General features: G+C 43.6%; 1 protein-coding gene across 3 annotated transcripts in view; it reads left to right on the top strand.

Annotated features, from left to right (window-relative positions):
- The window catches only part of SQOR (sulfide quinone oxidoreductase), a 51,164-nt gene extending 27,100 nt beyond the window's left edge, over positions 1 to 24,064 (top strand). For 2 of the 3 annotated variants that reach the window (XM_032297554.1, XM_032297555.1), the window contains exons 4-10: positions 412 to 465; positions 4,441 to 4,635; positions 6,918 to 7,127; positions 14,993 to 15,176; positions 21,436 to 21,503; positions 21,803 to 21,981; positions 23,755 to 24,064. In XM_032297554.1, the coding sequence (XP_032153445.1) occupies positions 412 to 465; positions 4,441 to 4,635; positions 6,918 to 7,127; positions 14,993 to 15,176; positions 21,436 to 21,503; positions 21,803 to 21,981; positions 23,755 to 23,812 (948 nt within the window). In that variant the 3' untranslated portion in view covers positions 23,813 to 24,064. The remainder of the gene's footprint in view (positions 1 to 411; positions 466 to 4,440; positions 4,636 to 6,917; positions 7,128 to 14,992; positions 15,177 to 21,435; positions 21,504 to 21,802; positions 21,982 to 23,754) is intronic. The other variant, XM_032297556.1, reaches the window with a different exon arrangement.
- Positions 24,065 to 24,359: the final 295 nt, after the last annotated feature.

The following is a 24,359-nucleotide window of genomic DNA, read 5'->3' as shown; positions in this document are numbered from 1 at the left end:
CCATTCTCTTATCTCTCAATATGAAAAAGTGTTAATACAAGTACCGTACAAATAATTGTGGCCTCTCACTGTGTAAACATGTAGCTGTCTCAAGCTTTCTGGGCCTAGGCAGGTTATAAAATATTTGTGAAGCAGTGAGATGTGAGGCATAGACAACAGAAGGTGTGATGGTGAGTGGACCCCTCCCTTCCTGTCTGCCCACCTACTAGCCCCAAGACATTCAGATTAAAAAATGGGAACCTGAGCGGGACTCCCAACCTTGCTCTGCTTCAGCTTTCTCATCCGTTCCATGGGATAATAATATTTCCCTGCCTCCCTCAGACCACATGGAACCACATCTAGGGCCTAAGTCAGTCCTTCAGCTTCTGTTTCTTGGGTCCTGGTCTAAAATAATGTCTATTTGTGTTGCAGATCTCCTACCGATATCTTATTATTGCTCTCGGAATCCAGCTGGACTATGAGAAGGTACTGTGTGAAACTTCCTGTGTTATGCTGGCTTATCTATGCCGAGCAAATGCTGCATTTAGTTGGTTTATTATATTCATTTGATAAGAAAGGGGTTCTAAGAAAATATCTTATGGTTTGATTTCTTGGCCGTCCTTTTATAGTTTTAAGGAAGCCTTCTCTAAGAGTCTGTCAATAATAATACTAATATATTCTAGCTTTAAGCTTTAATCAGAGTTCAGCATACTCATGCTTAATGATAATTCTTGCAAAACAGCAGTTTTCTTTCCACATTTGTAAGAAAGCTGCCTTTCTATGTGACACTGAATTGGCTGTATTGAAGATTAAATTTTCCTTTGGAGTAGGATTTAGATTGTAAATTTTAAAGCAGACTTTAAGGGGTAGAACCCCAGCAGTTAGTTCATCAGTTGCTGGAGGGACATCTGGGTTTTGTTGTGTAGATGCTGGGTTTTTGGTATGAAGTAACCGATGCAGTAGAAATGCCACCCAGAAGTTCCCCAGATCTCCCTTTTCAGTAAGCTAGGGAGCCAGATGTGATCTGACAGTTGTGAGATTCAAGTTTATTTTTCTAAAACATAGTAAAGTAAATCGGTAAATATTATCATTTCCAGAAGCTTGTTGGGGACTACAGGTAAATAGTTGGAATACAGGAAACATCTGTACTAACCGGGTCAAGAGCTTTGGGAAGGTCAGAGTTGGCCCAGTAACCATCTTTGAAGTGTGTTTCTATGTAAATAAACCCGAGTTGTGACATATCCAGGGGAGGGTAGTGAAAATGTCTTGGGATGTGTTGTGGGAAAGTTCAGAGAAGCAACAAGTTGTTGTGACTGTTGTAAGATGATTTTGAGTCATGGTGCCATGGGCCATGAGTCTGTTAGAATGACAGGCAAGCGACCAAGTAGACAATATGGAGAAAGGTGCCTATTACAACTACTTTCGAGAGGTCCATACCTTCCAAAAAAGCCCCCACAGTATTGACCTAGGAAAGACAATGCATCTCTGTGGTACTGTCTTCCCACAGCCGCAGTGTCATGTAAGGACTGCAGAGGCCAGTGCTCAGAGTTCATAGCAGCCTCTTGTAGGAAACCAAGTCACAGTGATGTTTAAAAGTAGCTATTATTAAGGAATTTCTATTATATACCAGGAACCACACTAGGAATCACATATTGATTCTTTTTTATTTTGAGATGGAGTCTTGCTCTGTCAGCCAGGCTGGAGTGCAGTGGCATGATCTTGGCTCATTGTAACTTCCATTTCCCAGGTTCAAGTAATTCTCCTGCCTCAGCCTCCAGAGTAGCTGGGATTACAGGTGCCTAGCACCACATCTGGCTAGGTTTTGTATTTTTTTTTTTTAGTAGAGATGGGGTTCCACTGTGTTGGCCAGTCTGTTCTCAAACTCCTGGCCATAAGTGATGCACCTGCCTCAACCTCCCAAAGTGCTGGGATTACAGGCGTGAGCTACTGCGCCCAGCCAGGAGTCAAAAATTGATTCTTTACAACTGCTTGTGAGAAAGGCATTTTTATCTCCACTTAATAGATGAGGAAGCTGAGGCTAAGGGGATGTAATCACTTAACCATGGTCACTGTGCTACTTGGGACTCTTGATTGAAATTCAAGGAAACTACTCAGGTTGATGTAAATAAAAAGTGGAGATCATCTGTTGAAAAAACTGAGATGTTTCTGAGACACTAGGGCAGGAATGCAGGTGGGCCTCTGGCAGGGCTGGATCTCCACTTTGGGTTCTCTTGGACTCAGGAAACCTCTTTTTGTCCATCTCTCTCAGCCTCTTTCTCAGACCCGCTTCACAGGGTCTCTGCAGCAGGCCGTCCTGCCTGCCGGTCTACTCTGTGTCGTAGGATAGTCCACAGCTCCCTAGTTCTCAGCCTGTTGCTGGAAGCCAAAGGGACAGTCACACCTCATCTCTTTCCCTGCTTCTGCCTTTCCCTCTCTCCCCTTTTCCCTACCTCTCTCTGCTTCAGCATTTCCAGGGAAGCAACTTTGAATGAGGGGTCAAAACCACCCTTTACACAGGTTTTTCTGAAAAAAACCTCGGTTGCCACTTCATGACACCTTTTCAAAAACGACAGCTTCTTAAAGCTAGAGAAAAATAATGAAGGTGATAAGACATCAACTGCTTGTTTATCTCTGGGACAGTGAGATTTGCTTTGGGAACTAGAAGGTATGGCGGTCCTGTGAGAAGACCCCCAGGCAGGTGGGCGGAGGCCTTGGCATCTGGTTCTTTAAGATTCTGGGCAGGGCTCCATCTATTCTATGGGCTAATATTATTCCCTTGCTTCCCTCAGAGGTACATGGTGAATATCCAATGTTAGCATTGATGTGATACTTTGGAAACATTAAAATGCAAGGTTATTTTATATTAACAATGATAGTTATTGTTATTGAGACTGCCAATGTTACTACTATCTAACTGTATCGGGTGAACAGTAACAAAGGAATAGTTGCTTTAAACTGTGAGTGTGGCTAAGTAATGAACCCAGGCCACTGAGGAGATGAGAGGATTCTGTTTCTTGAGACTTCAGAGATAGGTATCTGGAGTGACTTTGGAGGTGGCCCAGAGAATGGCCTGGGGAGGCTCTGAAGGACCAGCCTATCTTGATGACTGTTTCTTGATTATTGAAGTTGAACCTGCTCTTGCTAAGAACTAGGGCTTAAGTTTCTTTAACTCAGTCTGTGTCATCTTCATTGTGCTCCATGAGCCTTCTAACATTTATAATAGATATCCAGTTGATTTTTTTTTTCTTTTTGAGATGGAGTCTTACTCTGTCACCCAGGCTGGAGTGCAGTGGTGCGATTTCGGCTTCCTACAAACTCCACCTCTTGGGTTCAAGCAATTCCTTGGCCTCAGCTTCCCGAGTAGCCGGGACTACTAAACGAGAGTAGTCAACCCAGCTACTCGGGAAGCTGAGGCAGAAGGAGCGTGCCACCACGCCCAGTTACTTTTTGTATTTTTAATAGAGACGGGGTTTCATCGTGCTGGCCAGTATGGTCTTGATCTGTTGACGTTGTGATCCGCCCGCCTCAGCCTCCCAAAGTGCTGGGATTATAGGCATGAGCTACCGCACCTGGCCCCTCCAGTTGATCTTATTGGCAGTAATAAGCTAACATTTACGGGATACTTGCCATGTACCTGTGTCCTTTACATGCATGGCCTCATTAACTTCTGCCCACAACCCTGTGAAGGAGGTACCTTATCCCCATTTCACAGATGGTGAACGTAAGATTCTCAAACCTCAGTGTGCATCTGAATCACCTGGAGGGCCTGTCAAACAGATTGCTGGGCCTACCCCCAGAGTTTCTGATTCAGTAGGTCTAGAGTGGGGCCTGATAATCTGCATTTCTAGCAAGTTCCTAGGTGGTGCTTATGCTGCCGGTCTGAGGACCACACTTGGAGACCTACTGACTTAGAAGTATGAGGTAATTTATGCAGGGTCACAATGCTAGTAAGTGGAAGAGCAAGGACTCAAACTGGTATGCGGGATTCTAAAGTCCATGTTTTTAGGTACCTGGCTTTACTGCCTTTACCTAGAGTTTGGTCTGGTACAGCCTGATGAACGGTGAATTAAATTTGCTATTCTTGATGATATAAATGGCCCTTGGTCCTGCCAATTGTTCTTTCGAGTAAGGCAGCTGGCTCTCCTAAAAGGAAGGCTGGCTGGTGTCTTGTCCTCACTCTGATGGTGGGAAAAGTTATATTCAAATCATATTCTCATATGGAGAATATGAGAGGGTTGGAGGGTTCTTCTGAGCTGAGCCCATTCCGCAGTTTGACCGGTGACCACAGGTGCCACACCTCTGGTCTTAGAACCCTCACCCACCTGCCTGAGCCAGGCGCTTGGGTATTGGAGGGTAATGACGGTACTGAAATATTTGAAAGGTTGTAGAAATGGCAAAGAACAAGGACTCTAAAGACATCTGTGCTTTTGTTTAAAAGAATTTTTGTGTGCTTTGTTGCAGATTAAAGGCCTACCTGAAGGTTTTGCTCATCCCAAAATAGGGTCGAATTATTCAGTTAAGACCGTAGAGAAGACATGGAAAGCTCTGCAGGATTTCAAAGAGGGCAATGCCGTCTTTACCTTCCCAAATACTCCAGTGAAATGTGCTGGAGCCCCTCAGAAGATCATGTATTTATCAGAAGCCTACTTCAGGAAGGTATGCTTCCTTTCCGGGGACGGAGATGAGCAGGGCAGACAGTGCTAATTCACTGATTGCAAGAATTCCATTTTATCTCTCATAATCCCTTTTTTATTTCTAAATTTTCATTATATATGTACAAAATTACATAACTGGAAATTGACAAAATAGAAAAGAAGAGGAAATCACTCATAATCCAGTTGCCTTAATAAAGCTGCAGTTATCAATTTGACACGGCTTTCCAGCTTATTTTCTGTATTCTTAAATATGGTTACAGTCATAATGTACATGCAACATTTAGATGTATTACATAATGTTAAATAGTATTTGTTACATACTTTTAAAATGTGTGTATAAAAGTCTACTGGAGAGATAGGTTAGATATTGTTTAGATGTTGCCATGTAATTAGACAATTAGTTACAGGTTGCTCATTTTTATCCATGGTGCTATCAACTACTTCCACTCAAGTTTAAGGTCATGAATATTTTCTGTCCCTTGGGTGTACATTTTAAAAAAATATAATAGGCAAAAATGCCCATTTTAAAAGCAAAAAATGTTCATATAGAACTTTTTTTTTTTTTTTTGAGATGGAGCCTCACTCTGTAGCCCAGGCTGGAGTGCAGTGGCACAATCTCAGCTCACTGCAACCTCCGCCTCCTGGGTCCCTGTTCAAGTAGTTCTCCTACCTCAGCCTCCCAAGTAGCTAGGATTACGGGCATAAGCCACCATGCCCACCTAATGTTTGTATTTTTTTTTTAGTAGAGACGGGGTTTCATCATGTTGGCCAGTCTGGTCTTGAATTCCTGACCTTGTGATCCTCCCACCTCAGCCTCCCAAAGTATTGGAATTACAGGTGTTAGCCACCACGTCTGGCCTCTCATAGAGCTTTAACCCATTATGGAAAGAGATATTTGGGCAGGAGGAGACTTTCTCAGCATTCTCCAAATGCCCTCTGTGTAAGAGCGGGTGTCTGTAGCTCAAGCACACCTGGTTTGAGCTTGTGGGGGAAGCTGTTCTTGCCCTCCCTGCTCTTGCCTGGGGTGTGACATTTAGTTTACTAAAGTGTGGCTTGGCTTGAGACAGTGGCAGGATTCCAGGCAGCCCGTAGTCCTGTACAGGGACATATGGGAAGATGGGTGGGGAAGAACAGGCTGGGGAGTGGCTGGATGTGTGCATGAAGGCTGGGACTGGGCAAGACCTTCCCCCGAGTTCTATAAACTGCAGCAACCCTGTGAGGTGTGGGATTAAAGACAGTTCCAGTAATCATTTCTGACTCCAAGAAAGTTCGTGCTGGGTCCTAAAGGGTTGGCACAGCCTTTTGTGGCACTTACCCACCTAACTTCTTCAGATGGTGAGATCGAGTGAGCAAGTCCTGAAGGGAGCCAAGCAAAGAAGAGCGTGAGAAACCAGCCCTTCCTTCCGTCCTGGAAACTTCCTTTGTGTGACTCTTTTCTCTCAAGTCCTGGGTGGCCTGAGAGGAAGGCTGTCTTTGGAGTACAATAAGATCTTAGGCATTTGGGAGGATATTGGTTTCTATGAACAATACCAAGAAGGTAGAAACTCAGGGTTTTTCTTTTTGTTGTTTGTTTGTTTTGTTGCTGTTTTTTAGTTTATTTTTGAGACAGATTCACTCTGTTGCCCAGGCTAGAGTGCAATGGTGCAATCTCGGCTCACTGCAAACTCTGCCACCTGAGTTCAAGTGATTCTCCTGCCTCAGCCTCCTGAGTAGCTGGGATTACAGGTGCCTGCCACCACACCCAGCTAATTTTTGTGTTTTTAGTAGAGACAGGCTGATCTCCAACCATGTTGGCCAGGCTGGTCTTGAACTACTGACCTCAGGTGATCTGCCCGCCTCAGCCTCTCAAAGTGCTGGGATTACAGGCGTGAGGTACTGCGCCTGGCCGGATCTCAGTTTTGCTCACTGCTGTTCCCTTAGCACCTAGGACAGTATCTGGCTAACTCTAGAACTTCGTTAAATATTTATTAAGTGAATGAATAAATGAATATATGAATAAATACTCCATTCTGCTCTATTCTGTCTTGACCTGGACTTAACCTTCACTTCTGGCCTTCAGCTGAACAGTGCCCACCGCCCCCAACTCACATGGGTACTTAGTTGTAGGTCATGGGCAGAACAAAACGAGGAGGCAGTGGATTGGCCTACCCATCGCCCTGCCGGGGTATAGTGATGGCAAAAGCTAGCAAGATCTCTGCTGAGGGTTTTAATTCTTGTCTAGATTTAAAAAAGAAGGCAGCTGGAGTCATGCTTTGGTGTTGGTGGTTTTCTTATTTTTCTCAGACAGGGAAGCGATCCAAGGCCAATATCATTTTCAACACTTCTCTTGGAGCCATTTTCGGGGTTAAGAAGTATGCAGATGCCCTGCAGGAGATCATCCGGGAGCGAAACCTCACTGTTAACTACAAGCAAAACCTCATTGAAGTCCGAGCCGATAAACAGGAGGCTGTATTTGAAAACCTGGACAAACCTGGAGAGACCCAAGTGATTTCAGTGAGTGGTGAGGTTAAGCTGTCAGCCTGAAGCACCGTCTGTTGAAATGCTGAAATGCGCCATAGGTACATGAGGCGCACACCACCCTGACTACCATCATTGTGTGCTGGGGAAGGCTGGGTGAAACGAGCATCTTAGGGAAGTGATAGGGCGAGAAGGTAGGCCAAAATGGGCAGGGAAGAGAAAGATGTAAGAGGCTTCATCAGTGGGAGGTGAGAAGGCGTGGTTAACTGGTGCCAAGTGAATTTTGGTCTTATTTCTTTGACTCAGTTTTTCTTGGCATCGAATCACTTGAAGTAGCCAAAAAATATTCCACAGCTTTGGTTATCGTATAGAGGTAAGGGAGGCCTTCCTTGAATACAAGATCTGGGGATTGTCTCAACTGGTGGCATGTGAGAAAGCCCTGCTTGTGAGCAGAAAGTAACCCTGTGGGTAGTTCAAGAACAACAGGGATTGGATGGGCATGGTGGCTCACGCTTGTAATCCCAGCACTTTGGAAGGCCAAGGTGGGCAGATCTCTTGAGGTCAGGAGTTTGAGACCAGCCTGGCCAACATGGCGAAACCCTGTCTCTACTAAAAGTATGAAAATTAGTTGGGCATGGTGGCACGTGCCTATAGTTCCAGCTACTGGGAGGTTGAGGCAGGAGAATCGCTTGAAGCCAGGAGGTGGAGGTTGCAGTGAGCCGAGATTACACTACTGTACTCTAGCCTGGGCAACAGAGCAAGACTTTGTCTCAAAGAAAGAAATAAATAAAAAATAAGAGAACAATAGGGATGTCTGTCACCTGTGGAAGAGGCTGCCTTTAAAAATATTTCCCCTTAAAGGGTCTAGCAGAGCTACCAGGCTTCTTGGAAAGATTTGGCCTTTGTTGTATGGGGTTGGCCTTTGTGTCTCAGTTTCTTCTTCTGTGAAGTGGGAATAGTACATTCTGGAGGTGTTATGAGACTAGGAACAAGATGTAAAAGCATCTGCAGAAACATGCATGGAAGAATATTTGTTTACATCATTCTGGCAAAAGCTGTTGCCAATGACAGAGTGTTACAGAGTCACATTTTATTCATTCAAATTTTTCGAGAAATGAAGGGTTCCATGAAAAGGAATTTTGAAGTGAACCAAAGACTAAATTTCCTCTAAACTTCAAAACTTCAAATTTTAAGCTTTTTAGCTCAGCTCGTTCTAAAATGTATTGCATACATCTTTTCTTTTTAAAATAGTATACTAAATATCATTTCAGTTACTGATTATTCAGGGTTATAACTTTAAAAACTTTTATTTGGAAATAATCTCAGGCCAGGCGCTGTGGCTCTTGCTTGTAATCCATAGCACTTTGGGAGGCCGAGGTGGGTGGATTGCCTGAGGTCAGGAGTTCGAGACCAGCCTGGCCAACGTGATGAAGTCCCGTCTCTACTAAAAGTACAAAAATCAGCTGGGTGTGATGGTATGTGCCTGTAATCTCAGCTATCCGGGAGGCTGAGGGAGGAGAATTGCTGGAACCTGGGAGGCGGAGGCTGCAGTGAGCTGAGATTGCAACACTGCATTCCAGCTTGGGCGACAGAGTGAGATTCCATCTTAAAAAAAAAACAAACAAGAAATAATCTCAAACTTAGAGAAGTTGCAAAAATAAAAATAGTACAAAGAAAATTGTATATAGCTTTTACTTAGATCACTTATAAAATTTTATCCCATTTGCTTTAGCTTTGTTGTTTGATCTTTTTCTCTCTCTCATTTTCCCAGAGGAAATTTGCATATATCATGCATCAGGTCTCTTTAGCCCCAAATACTTAAGTGTTAATTAACTAGGAGTGTTCTCTTACATAACCACAGTACAGTTATCAGCTCAGTAATTAGCACAGATGCAATATTTTAAGGAAGGAAGGAAAGAATAAAAAGGAGGGAAGGAAGGAAAAGAAGGAAGGAAGGAAAGAGGGAGGGAGGGAGGGAGGGAAAGAAAGAAAGAGAAGGCCAGGGTGAGAACTAACGTTCAAGAGAGCAAGATTCGGCAATCCTCTTGCCCTCTCACATCACAGATTCCGATATGCCCAACATTTGGCCCAATGAGAATGACGGATAGACTTGCTGATGTGCATGTTGGGGAGGGGAGGTGTGTATATACTTTTCTCGTGACTGGGCATTCAGTACTCAGGCTGTCATTCAGATTGGATAGGAAAAAGTTGGTGAGAAAGGAATGGAGAGAGCAGGATCCCTGGACTCCCTGGTTCCCAAACTCCTTGGCTGTCACTTGCAATTTTATATCATTTTTGTATTTCTTGCTCCATTTCCTCATGCTGTCATCCTTAATCTAAAGTCCATGTGGGAAGGGGAAAATGCTGAACATCATTGTATAATTTCTTCAACTGTCCCAGCCATGGGACATAAATAATATATATTTATATATATATATATATAAAGAAAAAGAAAGAAAGAAATATTTTAACCTACTATTTGTATTCCAGTTTAGTTGATTGACCTGACTGCATTACAGCATTTTTTCCTCTCCAGTTCAGGACTCAGTCTTCAGCCAGAGGTTGCGTTTAATTGTGATGTCTATTTAGCCTCCTTTAACCTGGGACATTTCTATAGCTTTTCTTTGTCTTCTATGACTTTGATATTTTGAAATAATACAGCCCTGAGGCCGGGCGCGGTGGCTCACACCTGTAATCCCAGCACTTTGGGAGGCCGAGGCGGATGGATCACTTGAGAACAGGAGTTCGAGATCTGCCTGGCCAACATGGTGAAACCCCATCTCTAAAAAGAAAAAGTTAGGCCGGGCACGGTGGCTCAAGCCTGTAATCCCAGCACTTTGGGAGGCCGAGGCGGGTGGATCACGAGGTCAAGAGATCGAGACCATCCTGGTCAATATGGTGAAACCCCGTCTCTACTAAAAGTACAAAACATTAGCTGGGCATGGTGGTGTGTGCCTGTAATCCCAGCTACTCAGGAGGCTGAGGCAGGAGAATTGCCTGAACCCAGGAGGCGGAGGTTGCGGTGAGCCGAGATCGCGCCATTGCACTCCAGCCTGGGTAACAAGAGCGAAACTCCGTCTCCAAAAAAAAAAAAAAAAGAAAGAAAAAGAAAAAGTTAAATAATAATTAAAAAATTAAAAAATAAAAAAAATAAAAAAGAAATAATACAGCCCTTTCCCTACCACTTTTCTTTCAGTAGAATGTTCCTCATTTTGGGTTTGTCTGTGTTTTCTTGTGATTAGTTTCAGGCTCTGCTATTTATTTATTTTTGAGACAAAGTCTCGCTGTTTTGTGTAGGCTGGAGTGCAGTGGCGCAATCTCAGCTCACTCCAACCTCTGCTCCTCAGGTTCAAGTGATTCTCCTGCCTCAGCCTCATGAATAGCTGGTACTACAGGTGTGTGCCACCATGCCTGGCTAATTAAAAAAAATTTTTTTTATTTTTAGTAGCCACGGGGTTTCACCATGTTGGCTAGGATGGTCCCAAACTCCTGACCTCAAGCCATCCGCCTGCTTGGCTTCCCGAAGTGCTGGGATTATAGGCGACAGCCATTGCACCCAGCCTCAGGCTCTGTTTTATCATACTGGAACATTGCTTAAGCATTGCATTCTTCTAAGGTGTCACGTTTGCAAGCAAACAATGTTCATCTGCCTCCATTGATGATGTTAATTTTGATCATCAGTCAAGATATGGTCCAGTTTTCCAACTGAATAATTACAATTGTTTTTCTCCCTTGCTACTAATAAGGCTGTGGGAAGACACTTTAAAACCATGCAAATAGTCTATTTATTCAAATCTCTCCCCAGGAGATAGCATACATTGACGATTCGTGCCTAATGTGATCTTTACTGTGGTGGTTGCAAAATGATGATTTTCTAACTAGCATTTCTGTACACTTACCAGTAAGCTCTTGGCATTCTGTCAGCAAGAGTCTTTGCTTTGGTTCTCTCTTAGTTTATTGGTATGAACTCATGAGTTCCTTTATTTTTTACAATGCTGTATCATTCATTATTGTCCTTATTTTGGTGCTCAAATGATTCTGGATTTGGTCAGTAGGCACCTTTTCCAGCTGGGTTTTCTGTCCCTGTGGCATGCTCCATCATGTGTTTGAGCACGTCCTTACGTTTTGATGTCACAGGTTGTCCCAGCCTCGTTGAGTATCTATCTGAACCAGCTCAGGGTCATCATTTTGAATAGCTGCTGTGTAATTATGCACGCAGAATCTACTGGAATGGTTGGAGCTAGTTCTCACTTTACAAAAGGGTCTTGAATTACTGCTCTTTGTTTTTATGTGTGTCCTTTTTGTAGTTTTCCTTTTTCCTGCCGTCACGTAGTTGTAAGTGACTTTGGAAGGTCCCTCCAGCTCTAGCTCTTTTAAATTGCTGCTCCTCAAATGGGCTATGAGTGAGAGCTCATTTTTACTTTACAAAAGAGCCCATTGGAGAGAGTCCATCTGAGTGAGCCAAGGTGGGTGGATCACGAGGTCAGGAGTTCAAGACCAGCCTGGCCAAGATGTTGTAATCTTGTCTCTAATGAGAATACAAAAATTAGCCAGGTGTGGTGGTGGGCATCTGTAAACCCAGCAACTCAGGAGGCTGAGGCAGAGAGCTGCTTGAACCTGGGAGGTGGAGGTTGCAGGGAGTTGAGATCACGCCACTGCACTCCAGCCCGGGCGACAGAGCGAGACTCTGTCCTAAAAAAAAAAAAAAAAAGAATAATTAAATGTAGCCCAAAGTTTACAATCTTGAATCTTTATTAGGGAGCTTGTGAACTGATCCCAGTCTCCTAAGTTAAAAAAAAAAATCTTACCTTGTTTTACACTACAGAGTCCTGCAATTAGGAGAGACTTCGGAGGTCGTCTAGCCTAGTGTATTTCTTTATGGATAAGCAAATCAAAGACCAAAGAGATGAAGTGACTTGTCCAAGTAATAGCATTCTGTCTTTCTTTGTAAATGAATCTGTTTCTTTAAGCCAGAGCTTGTGAGAAAGTGATCCGCAGGTTTTACATGTCAGAATCACTAGCAGATGTTGTTTAAGTACAAATTCCTATGCTTTACCCAGATCTACTAGATTGGGATCTAGGCATGGTGCAGCCTGGGAACTTGTATTTCCCACAAGTCTCCCAAATGCTGCTAATAAACATTAACATTTGAAAACCGTCACATGGAATGGACTATGTATGTTAATAAAGGAGGACCAAGTTATTTATCCTATACAGTTACGGAAATGAATGATGGATAATGAGCAAGCTACAACTAAGTGCCAATCTTTCCTTTTTTCCTTCCTTCTTTCTTTCTTTCCCTCCCTCCCTCCTTCTTTCCTTCCTTCCTTCCCTCCTTTTCCTTCCTTCTTCCTTTCTTTTTCTTTCTTTCTTTTGTTCTTTCTTTCTGTCTCTCTGTTTCTCTCTTTCTTTCTCTCTCTTTCTTTCTTTCTCTCTCTCTCTCCTTCCCTCCTTCCTTCCCTCCTTCCTTCCTTCCTTCCATCCTTCCTTCCTTTCTTCCTTCTTTTTTTTCAGGGTCTCACTCTGTCACTCAGGTTAGAGTGCAGTGGTGCCATCACGGCTCGTGGCTCACTGCAGCCTCCATTTCCAGGGCTCAGGCAATACTCCCACCTCAGCCTCCTGAGTAGCCGGGTCTGTAGGCATGCTACACCTGGATAATTTTTGTATTTTTTGTAGAGACTGGATTTTACCATGCTGCTCTGGCTGGTCTCAAACTCCTGGGCTCAAGTGATCTGTCCACCTTGGCCTCCCAAAGTGCTGGGATTACAGATGTGAGCCACCACACCCAGCCCAGTGTTAATTTTTTTTTCTTTTTTTTTTTTTTTTTTTTTTTTTTTGGAGGCAGGGTCTTGCTCTGTCACCCAGGCTGGAGTGCAGTGGTACGATCTCTACTCCCTGCAGCCCTCACCTCCCAGCCTCAAGCAAGCCACCCTCTCACCTTAGCCTCCTGAGTAGCTGGGACTACAAGTATGTGCTACTATGCCCAGCTAATTTTTTGTGTTTTTGGTAGAGACAGTGGTTTCACTATGTTACCCATACTGGTCTCGAACTCCTGAGCTCAAGTGATCTTCCCGCCTTGACCTCCCAAAGTGTTGGGATTACAGGTGTGAGCCACTGCGCCTGGCCATTAATTTCTAATGAATCTGTAAAGTAGACCCTAGTATTTCTTCTTTTGTAGGATGTTAGCTCAGGTAAAAGTCCATACCTTTATGATGATTATATGAAAATATTTAACTTTCCTTTTAGAAAAGATGTGTGGAATATATGTGTACTTGTGAAATTCAAACACATTAACTCCGCCTAGATGACTCCAGTAAGGTTTAGACCTCAGTTCAAAAAGTAGTTCTAGGTCAGGTGTGGTAGCTTGCACCTGTAATCCCAGCACTTTAGGAGGCTGAGGCAGGTGGGTTGCTTGAGCCCAGGAGTTCAAGACCAGCCTGGGCTATGCAGCAAGACTGAGTCTCTACTAAAAGAAAAAAAAAATGAGCTGGGGGTGGCAACAGGGTGCGCGCCTGTAGTCCCAGCTATTCGGGAGGCTGAGGCAGGAGGATCGCTTCAGCCCAGCAGTTCGAGGCTATAGTGAGCTGTGATCAAGCCACCACCCTCCAATCTGGTGACAGAGTGAGACACTCTCAAAAGTAGTTCTTTCTGACTGCAAAAATGCAGACAGGGCATTAATAATTTGGTAGATGATAGTTGTTGACCATTTCACCCATTATCTCGCAAACATGCATTCAGTTTTAATGTTCATTAACAGACCTGGCCTCAGGGACCCGTGTCCCTAAGGGCCAACCCCCACCCCAGATTATCCTGCAGAGGAGTGGCAGCCATTTGCAGTGCTCCTTCCCTGAGGCTAATTAAGCTTATTTTTGTGTGAGAGTTGTAGTAAGTGCAAGTCATCTTCCTAATTCCTATTGCCATCAGTGACTGCTGAGCCTCTCTGAGGCCACGGGACTTCTTACGGAAACAAAGGGCTATCCACTATCTCACAAGGTTGGAATTGCCTTGAAGTGCTTAAGTTTTTACCCCAATGACATGCCGTGAACATTTCAATCAATGCATCCTTAACTGGACCCACTAGCAAACTGATGAAGTTGCTGAATGGAGTTTGTTAAAAATAAATAAAAAGAATAAAAGAATTAACTACAAAATGTGAAAGAATATTACATAAACAAAAAAAGTTAAGTGAACCCTCAAAAGTGATCAGGATGGGTCAGGGCACTACTCACCAAGGGTAACCTTGATATGGTGTTCCGGAAAAAAAAAATTCACCCCTGCCTTCTGCACTGAAAAGTAAATCCAGTACTGAATCAGACCCCTTGCTCCTTTTCCAAAGTGCTAGGTAATATTTTTACCACCTCTGTTCGACTTAAATTGGTGTTCTGACAGTTTCCTTTATGTGTTTTGTAGTTGACACATACTTGGCAATGATGCTTTCTTACCAGCTCCCAACATGGCCTTTATGGTGACGCTGAGCATCACCTTACAGAATAACATGGAGGTGCTAAACTTTACAAGCTGACAGCTGAGGGTCAGGGAGACTGCAACTGAAGTATACCACCCCCTTATTTTAGCATTAATAGAAACATCAATGGATTCTTTCAGAATAATAGTGAGCTTTACTCCAATATCTCATAAGCCCCTGTGTGTGTGGCCACAGGGATCTCGTGGTCTCTGTACGGGAGGATCATGTCAACCGAGAGAATGGTTATTTAGTTTATCACCACCCTCCAGGAGAACACATAAGATCTTAGAGAGGGCGTGGACTGGTACAAGTGCTGATTATATAATGCTCTATGCAGCCATAGCACAGTGTATGGAGTAAGGAAGTTTGTGGAAGAGCTTGTGGACCTGTAGAAATATTGAATAAATGCAAATGTGGATTCTCTCCTTGTGTGTAGTATGAAATGCTTCATGTCACACCACCAATGAGCCCACCAGACGTCCTCAAGACCAGTCCTGTGGCTGATGCTGCTGGCTGGGTGGATGTGGATAAAGAAACTCTGCAACACAAGAGGTACCCAAACGTGTTTGGGATTGGGGACTGCACCAACCTTCCTACGTCCAAGACTGCTGCTGCAGTAGGTAAGATAACCAGCTCTTTCTCTCTTTCTAAAAAATATGTCACTTCAAGGCACAATTGTAGCAAAAACAAAAGCTTGGCACCGGCCAGGCACCGTGGTTCATGCCTTAATCTCACCACTTTCGGAGGCTGAGGCAGGCAGGTCATTTGAGGCCAGGAGTTTGAGACCAGCCTGGCCAACATGGTGAAACCTCATCTCTACTAACAGTACAAAAATTAGTCGGGCGTGTGGTGGGTGCCTGTAATCACAGCTACTCAGGAGGCTGAAGCAGAAGAATTGCTTGAATCTGGGAGGTGGAGGTTGCAGTGAGCCGAGATTGCACCACTGTACTCCAGCCTGGGTGACAGAACAAGACTTCATCTAAAAAAAAAAAAAGAAAAAAGCTTGGCACCAACATCGTTCCATTAATAATGAAGAAACTTTTGTGTCCTAAAAATGACTTTGACCTTCCTAAGACAGAAGCAAGTTGTCAATGAACCCAGTGTCATATAAATAAAAAAGTACCTTTTGAGTACTTTGCCCCAGGGTAGCATGATCTTATCTGCCTTTTCTATGTCAGAGGGGTTGTTGTCAGAAGAAGGGGCATTAGAAAGAATACATCACCTTTCCAGCTCTCTAGAATTCGGTTACTTCCCATACTGCCATACTGGCATCTCTGGCATTCTTTGCCTCTGACACCAGGCAGGTTGGCTGCTTGTCTTCTGCCTAAAACACCATAAAGCCAGGGAAGCATTTGCTTTCCCAGAAAACACATGCAAGTCAATGAAAGCTTACAGACCAGAAAATTGTCCCGTTAAGACAAATACATTGGAGCATGCTCTGAGTGGTACACGATTAAGGCCTCAGCCTGGAAAACTAAATTCTTCACCTAATGTTCTGCACCAGCAGTGATGGGGAGAATTGCCTTTTAGATTCTGTCTTCTACTGACAGAAACCGTCTTCTCTGGATGTTATAAAACACAGGACCTTCCTCCTGATGGTTATGGTAGTGTTTTGTGTGAATTAGACACCTGTGGAACGGATTGTGTTACTTTTGCTGACTGTTTCAATGTTAAGGTAGACTATCCAGGAAATTCACTGAATATCTTTTTCATTGTTAATACTAATTTCCATCCAACTTTCTATTTTAAAAAAATCTCAAACCTATACAAATTTGAAAGAAATTGTAATACTCATATACCCTTCAGGTATTAATCAATTATTAATATTTTATGATATTTGCTTCATTATATTTATGTGTATATATACATATATATATATATTTTTTTTTGTGTGTGTGTGTGTGTGTATATATATATATATTATTATTATTTATTTTTTTTTTTTAGTCAGAATTTTGCTCTTGTTGCCCAGGCTGGAGTGCAGTGGCACAATCTCAGCTCACTGCAACCTCCATCTCCTTGGTTCAAGTGATTCTCCTGCCTCAGCCTCCTGAGTAGCTGGGATTACAGGGGTGTGCCACCATGCCTGGCTAGTCTTTGTGATTTTAGTAGAGACGGGGTTTCACCATGTTGGCAAGGCTGGTCTCAAACTCCCGACTTCAGGTGATCTACCTGCCTCTGCCTCCCAAAGTGCTAGGCGTGAGCCACTGTGCCCGGCCCATATTTATGTATATTTTCCGAAAAATGTCCTTTGTTGCCCCAGCCTCTCCTTTCCTTAAATCCATCAGCCAGTCAAAGATCACACAGGACATTGGGTGTCATTTCTCTTTGGTCCCCTTTAATATAGAACAGGCCTTCTGACATTTGTTTCTTTACTTTCACGACATTGACATTTTTGAAGTTTCCAGGCTAGTTATCTTGTAGAATACCCCATAATTTAGAACTGTCTAGTTGTTTTCTTTCTCTCCTTCCTTCCTTCCTTCCTTCCTTCCTTCCTTCCTTCCTTCCTTCCTTCCCTCCTTCCTTCCTTCACTCCTTCCTTCCCTCCTTCTTTCCTTCCCTCCTTCCTTCTCTCTCTCTCTTTCTCTCTCTCTCTTTCTTTCGATGGAATCTTCCTCTGTCGCCCAGGCTGGAGTGCAGTGGCACGATCTTGACTCATTGCAACCTCTGCCTCCTGGGTTCAAGTGATTCTCCTGCCTCAGCCTCCCGAGTAGCTGGGATTACAGGTGTATGCCATCATCCCCGGCTAATTTTTGTATTTTTAGTAGACATGGGGTTTCACCATATTGGTCAGGCTAGTCTCAAACTCCTGACCTTATGATCCCCCTGCCTTGGCCTCCAAAAGTGCTGGGATTACAGGCGTGAGCCACTGTGCCTGGCCTTGTCTAGTTGTTTTCTTATGGTTAGGTTCAGGTTATATGCTTTGGCAAGAATCTCCATACCTGAGGCTGTGTACCTCCCTCTGTGGCATCTCAGGAGCCCATCACATTAGTTTGTCTTGTCTTTGGTGAAGCTAGACTTCCTCACTGGGTTAAGAGATAGTTTCTCTTTTTCTTTTTTTTCCATTATAAAAGAACTCACTGTCTTGTAATTTATAGGTAGTCTGTGGGGTGATACTTTGGATTGAGTTCATGTAATGTAAGCCTGCTGAATTTATGTGGTGAAATTACCTGTGATGTGAGGCCCAGATGACCCAGCTTAATTCAATGTTCCAAATAGATAAGACTGAATATGATCAAACAAAAAGTTCTAAGTGGAAAATCTTGCTCCTAGTCGTGCAGTGCGTCTGTGTGGCTTCCACGTTCCCCTAACCAAGAGGAGAGCATCCCCATTGTTTTTACATCTGTGTCTTACAATCTGCAACCTATTCTCTGGTTGCTCTAGAGCTTATTTATTGAGTCCACTCTTAATTATATCTGGGTTGTTTCCAACCCGTTTTTATTTCAAACAGTACCATAATGAGTGCTCTTTATCTGTTATTTAGGTTGGTGCCAAAGTAATTGCAGGTTTTGCCTTTACTCTTAATGGCAAAAACCGCAGTTACTTTGGCACCGACCTAATATTTCACGTGTGAAGGTCTATTTGCTCTTCTCTTCGGTGTCCAAATTACAATAGTACTAGCTTTTCTCAAGCAGATCTGCATTTTTTTCTTAGATTTCCTTCCCCAAATCCTCTGAGTATCCCAAGGCAATGCGACACTCGTTTCACTAATCTGTTCTTGGGTTTACTTGCCACCAAGCCTCTGTTCAGACCCCTGTGCTATGCAGGCAAGACCCAGCTTGCCGTGTTGCATCTGGCTTCCCTGAGCTCATGTCCACTTCTCTCTGCCCCAGGATGCTCCTTTAATTACTCCCAGCACAGCTAAGATCAGGATGTGGCATTTAACAAAAGTTAACTGAAGGCATGGGCATGATAGAAGGGGATTGTAATACAGGGTAGAAACTCCCGTACACCTGCACCATGCACACTTCAAGGCTGACGTTGGGTGACGGCTTCCTGGCTCGCCAGGCCTCACCTCTCTGCAGTGGCACCCCTGGACATCTCTGCTCCTTTTCCATTGGCCTTGATGTCCTGCTGCTGTGACCTCCTCAGATGTTGTTAGCCCAGATTCCACACTGTTTATGGCCCTCAAGGAAGAACACGGCTTTCCAAAAGGGAAATATGATCTTTAGAGATGTTGCTTTGCCAACAGTGAATATAGCCATTTAATTTTTTTCTTTATTTGAGAGACAGGGTCTCGCTCTGTCGCACAGGGTGGAGTGCAGTGGAGCGATCCCAGCTCGCTGCAGCCTTGACTTCTTGGGATCAAAGTGATCCTTCCACTTCAATCCCCCACCCCAAGTAGCTTGAACTGTAGGCATGTGTCACCACACCCAGGAAAATTTTAAATTATCTGTAGAGACAGGGTCTCCCTATGTAACCTAGGCTGGTCTCAAACTCCTGGGCTCAAGCGATCCTCCCGCCTTGGCCTCTCAAAACATTGGGATTATAGGCATTAGCCACCACGCTTGGCCTCATTTAATATGTACATATTTTTAGAGTCTTGCTGTGTCGCCTAGGCTGGAGTGCGGTGGCACGATCTTGGCTCACTGCAACGTCTACCTCCTGGGTTCAAGCAATTCTCTTGCCTTAGCCTCCCGAGGAGCTGGGATTACAGGCACCTGCCTAATTTTTCTATTTTTATTAGAGACGGGATTGCACCATGTTGGCCAGGCTGTTCTTGAACTCCTGAACTCAAGTGACCCACCCCCCTCAGCCTCCCAAAGTTGGGATTACAGGTGTGAGCCACCATGCCAGCATCATTTGATATTTTTATGAAGAGCTGTTTACTATTCATTTTTTTGAACCACCCCCCCGCAACCCCATTCTAGAAAAAAAATCATTGCTTCTTTGATTTGGGCATCAGGAAACTAGAGCTTAAGGGTCAAGTACAGCCCATTGCCTATTTTTGTATAGGTGGCAAAGAATGGTTTCTACAGGTGAACATTTACAGTCATTTTGAAGATAGGGAATGCTAGCTAACTCTTTTTCTCATTCTAAGGAAAATAATTTTATTCTTCTCATTAGTAGACCTATATTACAAACATATTATTATGTTTAGAATTTTCTCAATAAGATTTTTTGGTGGAAATTTGTTTTTTCTTGTTATATAGTATCTTTGATTTTACCCTTTTGGCCCACAAGTCCTGCAACGTTTCTTTACAGAAAAAGTAGACCCTGATTTGGGGGATTACAAAATAACTACTTGAATAAGCATTTTATAATACAAAGGTAACCCATCTTTCCTCAAAAGTGAATCCCATGCTTTACCTCTAGGCCACCTCTAGGCCTCTGGGCCTCAAGTGATCTGCCCACCTTGGCCTCCCAAAGTGCTGAGATTATAGGTGTAAGCCACCGTGCCCAGCCACAAACTGCCATTTCTTTAAAAGAGCAGTCTTTTTTTTCTTTTTTTCCAAGGTGGTGTCTCACTTCATTGCCCAGGCTGGAGTTCCCTGGTGCGATCTCGGATTGCTGCAACCTCTGCCTCCTGGGTTCAAGCAATTCCCTTGCCTTAGCCTCCCGAATAGCTGGGATTACAGGTGTGTATCACCACGCCTGACTAATTTTTGTATTTTTTTTGGAGATGAGGTTTCATCATGTTGGCCAGGCTGGTCTTGAATTCCTGACCTCAAATGATCCACCCACCTCAGCCTCCCAAAGTGTTGAGATTACAGGCGTGAGCCATAGCACTTGGCTGGGCAGTTTTAATTATCAAAATTGAACACAGACTGGGTTTAGATTATATGAAAGGAATTATTACTAATATTTTGGTGGTGTGAAAATGCTATGCGTTTGTGTTAAGAAAATTCCCTATCAGAGATATAGTCAGAAAGATTTATGAGTGAATTGATGTGATATCTGCTCTAACAATACAGTAGGAAAAAAATAGTATGTGTGATGAGAAGGATGAAACAAGAATGATGGAATTTGAACATTTTCATAATAAAAAAGGCAGTCTCCCCACTCTTGCCAAAGAAAAACAAAAACAAATTCCTATCTGTGTATCTATCCATCTATCTATGTATCTATCTATCTTTGTCTATCTAGGAAAGAGACGGAGAGATGGAAATGCAGGTGGATCTCTATATCTATATCTATATCTAAATCCATATCCATCTGGCCCTGCCTCAGCCAGGGCAGTCCAGTAGAGAGGAAACTGTGCTTTGTCTTAATGGAAATGCATGGGGCTACCAATCCAGACTGCCTGTGAACAGGGACACAGGGATAACCCGCATGGCCAAGAACACTGACTAAGTTGACACACAGACTAAGTTGACAGCCTCGACCCCAGGAGGAGAGGCATTGGAGTTAGGGTAGGGCCATCCTTACAGCCGCACTGGAGAGAGTCGGCACTTTAGTTTCAAACCCATGGAGCCACATGTGTGGGCCTTTCATGAATGAAAGAACCCCCTCTGGTAGTCAGAACTTCAGCTGGTAAGAAGGGAGGCCGAGGCGGGTGGATCACGAGGTCAAGAGATCGAGACCATCCTGGTCAACATGGTGAAACCCCGTCTCTACTAAAAATACAAAAAATTAGCTGGGCATGGTGGCACGTGCCTGTAATCCCAGCGACTCAGGAGGCTGGGGCAGGAGAATTGCCTGAACCCAGGAGGCAGAGGTTGCGGTGAGCCGAGATTGCGCCATTGCACTCCAGCCTGGGTAACAAGAGTGAAACTCCGTCTCAAAAAAAAAAAAAAAGAAGGTCATGTTCTCGTCACAGTCTCGAGGGACAGGAAGTGGAATCTTCTTAAAAGTGTTTACATGAAAGTTATTTGCAAATTAGTTTTCATGGAAAACCTAGAGGCTTATGTTTTTCTGACTTTTTGATTTATCTTATAGCTGCCCAGTCAGGAATACTTGATAGAACAATTTCTCTGATTATGAAGAATCAAACACCAACAAAGAAGGTTCGTATGCCTCGTAAAACTTACTGTCTCAATGATCATCTTCCATTCAGTGTGAAAGTAGTGTTTTCCCATGGTTTTGCACTTTCTTAATTAGTGTCTCCAATATGGGCATTTCTGTTTTTGCCATTAGTACTATTTTTTTTATTATATAGTTTACATTTTTCACAGTGCAAAAAGTTAGAATATACAGAAAAGAAAAAAAAATTATAATTACTCAAAGCAAATAATAAATTCTAAATTATTAATATAGTACCATGAAAAAAATCTACTTTCCAACTCAGTCTGATTTGCAATTTTAGTATGATGGCTACACATCATGTCCACTGGTGACCGGCTACAACCGTGTGATTCTTGCTGAGTTTGACTACAAAGCGGAGCCGCTAGAAACCTTCCCTGTTGATCAAAGCAAAGAGCGCCTTTCCATGTACCTCATGAAAGCTGACCTGATGCCTCTTCTGTATTGGAATATGATGCTAAGGTAAGTGCACTGCCTGTTTTCTGGATGAGGAAAGAGATTTGTAGCACATCTCCACCCGCAGGGGATGTAGCCTCTTTTCTCCTAATTAGCAGTGACTAAATCTTCCGTCTTCCATGCTCTGGGTCCTCTTTTGCTTCTGGATAAATAATAATAGTAAATCACTTTCACATATCAAGTACTCTGTCATCTGCTACCTTACCTTTTTTTTTTTTTTTTTTTTTGAGACAGAGGCTTGCTCTGTTGCCCAGGTTGGAGTGCAGCAGCATGAACTTGGCTCACTGCAGTCTCCACCTCCTGGGTTCATGCAATTTTCCTGCCTCAGCCTCCTAATTAGCTGGGGTTACAGATGCTTGCCACCACGCCCGTCTAATTTTTGTATTTTTACTAGAGATGGGGTTTTACCATGTTGGCCAGGCTGGTCTTGAACTCCTGACCTCAATTGATCTGCCTTCCTCGGCCTCCCAAAGTGCTGGGATTACATGGGTGAGCCACAGTGCCTGACCCCTTACCTTTGTTTTTATTATGTTATAGGAAAAAGTAAACAGTGATTAAGAGCACAGACTTTGCAGTCAGACCTGTATTTGTGTCATACTTCTGCCATGTTAATGTCATTAGCAGTGTCATGACAGCCATTAGCAGTGTCATGCTATTAGCATGACATATAGAGCTATGTGTCCCAGGGAAAGTTGCTTAAACTCTCTGAGGTTAAGTTTCTTATCTGCAAAATGAAAGTAACTTTGCCTACCTCACAAGATGGAGATTAATGTGATAACACATAAAGAGGCAGGTACATAGTAGGCCTTCAATAAGTAAATAGAGTAATAAAAATGAGTAATTCCTCTTATTCATTCATTCATTTTTTTTTTTTTTAATTTTTTGAGGCAGGGTCTTGCTCTGTTGACCGGGCTGGAGTGCAGTGGTGCCATCTCAGCTCACTACAACCTCTGCCTCCCGGGTTCAAGTGATTCTCCTGCCCCAACCTCCCAAGTAGCTGGGATTACAGAAATGTGCCACCATCCCCAGCTAATTTTTGTATTTTTAGTAGATATGGGGTTTTGCCATGTTGGCCAGACTGGTTTTGAACTCCTGGCCTCAAGTGATCTGTCAGCCTCGGCCTCCCAGAGTGCTGGGATTACAGGTGTAAGCCGCTGCACCCCGCTGCCCTTTTTCATTCTAAAAGCTGATGATCTCATTTGACTTTTCCAAACCCATATGAGAGATAAATTAGGGTATCTACACCAGTGGTCCTGAACCAAGAGTGATCTTCCTACCCCTTGCTGCTCCAGAGACATTTGATAATTTCCAGAGACATTTTTTTGGTTGTTACAACTGGAGGGGTGCTACTTACATCTAGTGAGCAGGGGCCAAGGATGCTACTGAACATCCTATAATGCACAGGTCAGCCTCCCACAGCAAAGAATTACCTGGTCCAAAATGTCAGTAGGGCTGAGATTGAGAAATCCTGACCTATAGTTAATTATGAGCTAATGAAAGCAGAAAGAGTAGCAGTTTGCTTGTAGTAGAGGCTTGTACAGGTGTACCAAATTGAGTCAGCATATCCAGGCTCACACAGCAAGTCAATGTCAAAGCTAGGACTGGAAGTAGGCCGTCCCCTCCTAGTCACGGGATCTTTCCAACTCACTAGACAATCATGCTAATTTATGTGCTGATAAACATCCTCTGTGAGCAGCCGGCTTCCCTTTCAGCATCCTCCTGGCTGAAGGCACCTCATCTGCCTTGCTGCAAGTACATTTTTTGTGTTATTTCTTACAGGGGTTACTGGGGAGGACCAGCGTTTCTGCGCAAGTTGTTTCATCTGGGTATGAGTTAAGGATGGCTCAGCACTTGCTCATCTTGGATGGCTTCTGGGCCAAGACTGCAGTCACTGAATGACCAAGAGCAGCATGAGGACTTGGAACCTATCCCTGTAAAGAGATTCTTGATGGATAATGGTGACCAAATACCTCCCTTTCCAGTACCTTTGAACAGCCACCATGTGGGCTGCTCATGATGGGTTCGATTCTTTGGGAATAATAAAATGAAAGAATAGACTTTTATTTTCTGAATAAGAGTTTGTCACTGATCGTGTTGTATGAGAAAATTTTATCTAGGCTGGTAGGAATGAAAGGTCACAGCACTTGGGAGAGAATTATGGAGGTGGTGGGCTAGCTTACGTGTCATCCACTGTGAGTATTCAGCTGACAACTGGCATAATTTCACAGAGCCTATTTGGATTCACTGAAAAGGGTCATTCCAGGGACAATATTGTTTCAGTCACAGTGTGCAGTAGCCCTGAACACGTGCTGCTTAGAACTCCTGCTGCGGGAGCACAGTGGAGTAAGAGCCCAGCTGCCACCCCTCTGGCTCCACCACCCTGT

Source organism: Sapajus apella, unplaced genomic scaffold (assembly GCF_009761245.1).
Source record: "Sapajus apella isolate SASKATOON/1434 unplaced genomic scaffold, GSC_monkey_1.0 scaffold37, whole genome shotgun sequence".
Classification (NCBI taxonomy): Eukaryota; Metazoa; Chordata; class Mammalia; order Primates; family Cebidae; genus Sapajus; species Sapajus apella.
This window is presented reverse-complemented; position numbering and strand designations above follow the sequence as displayed.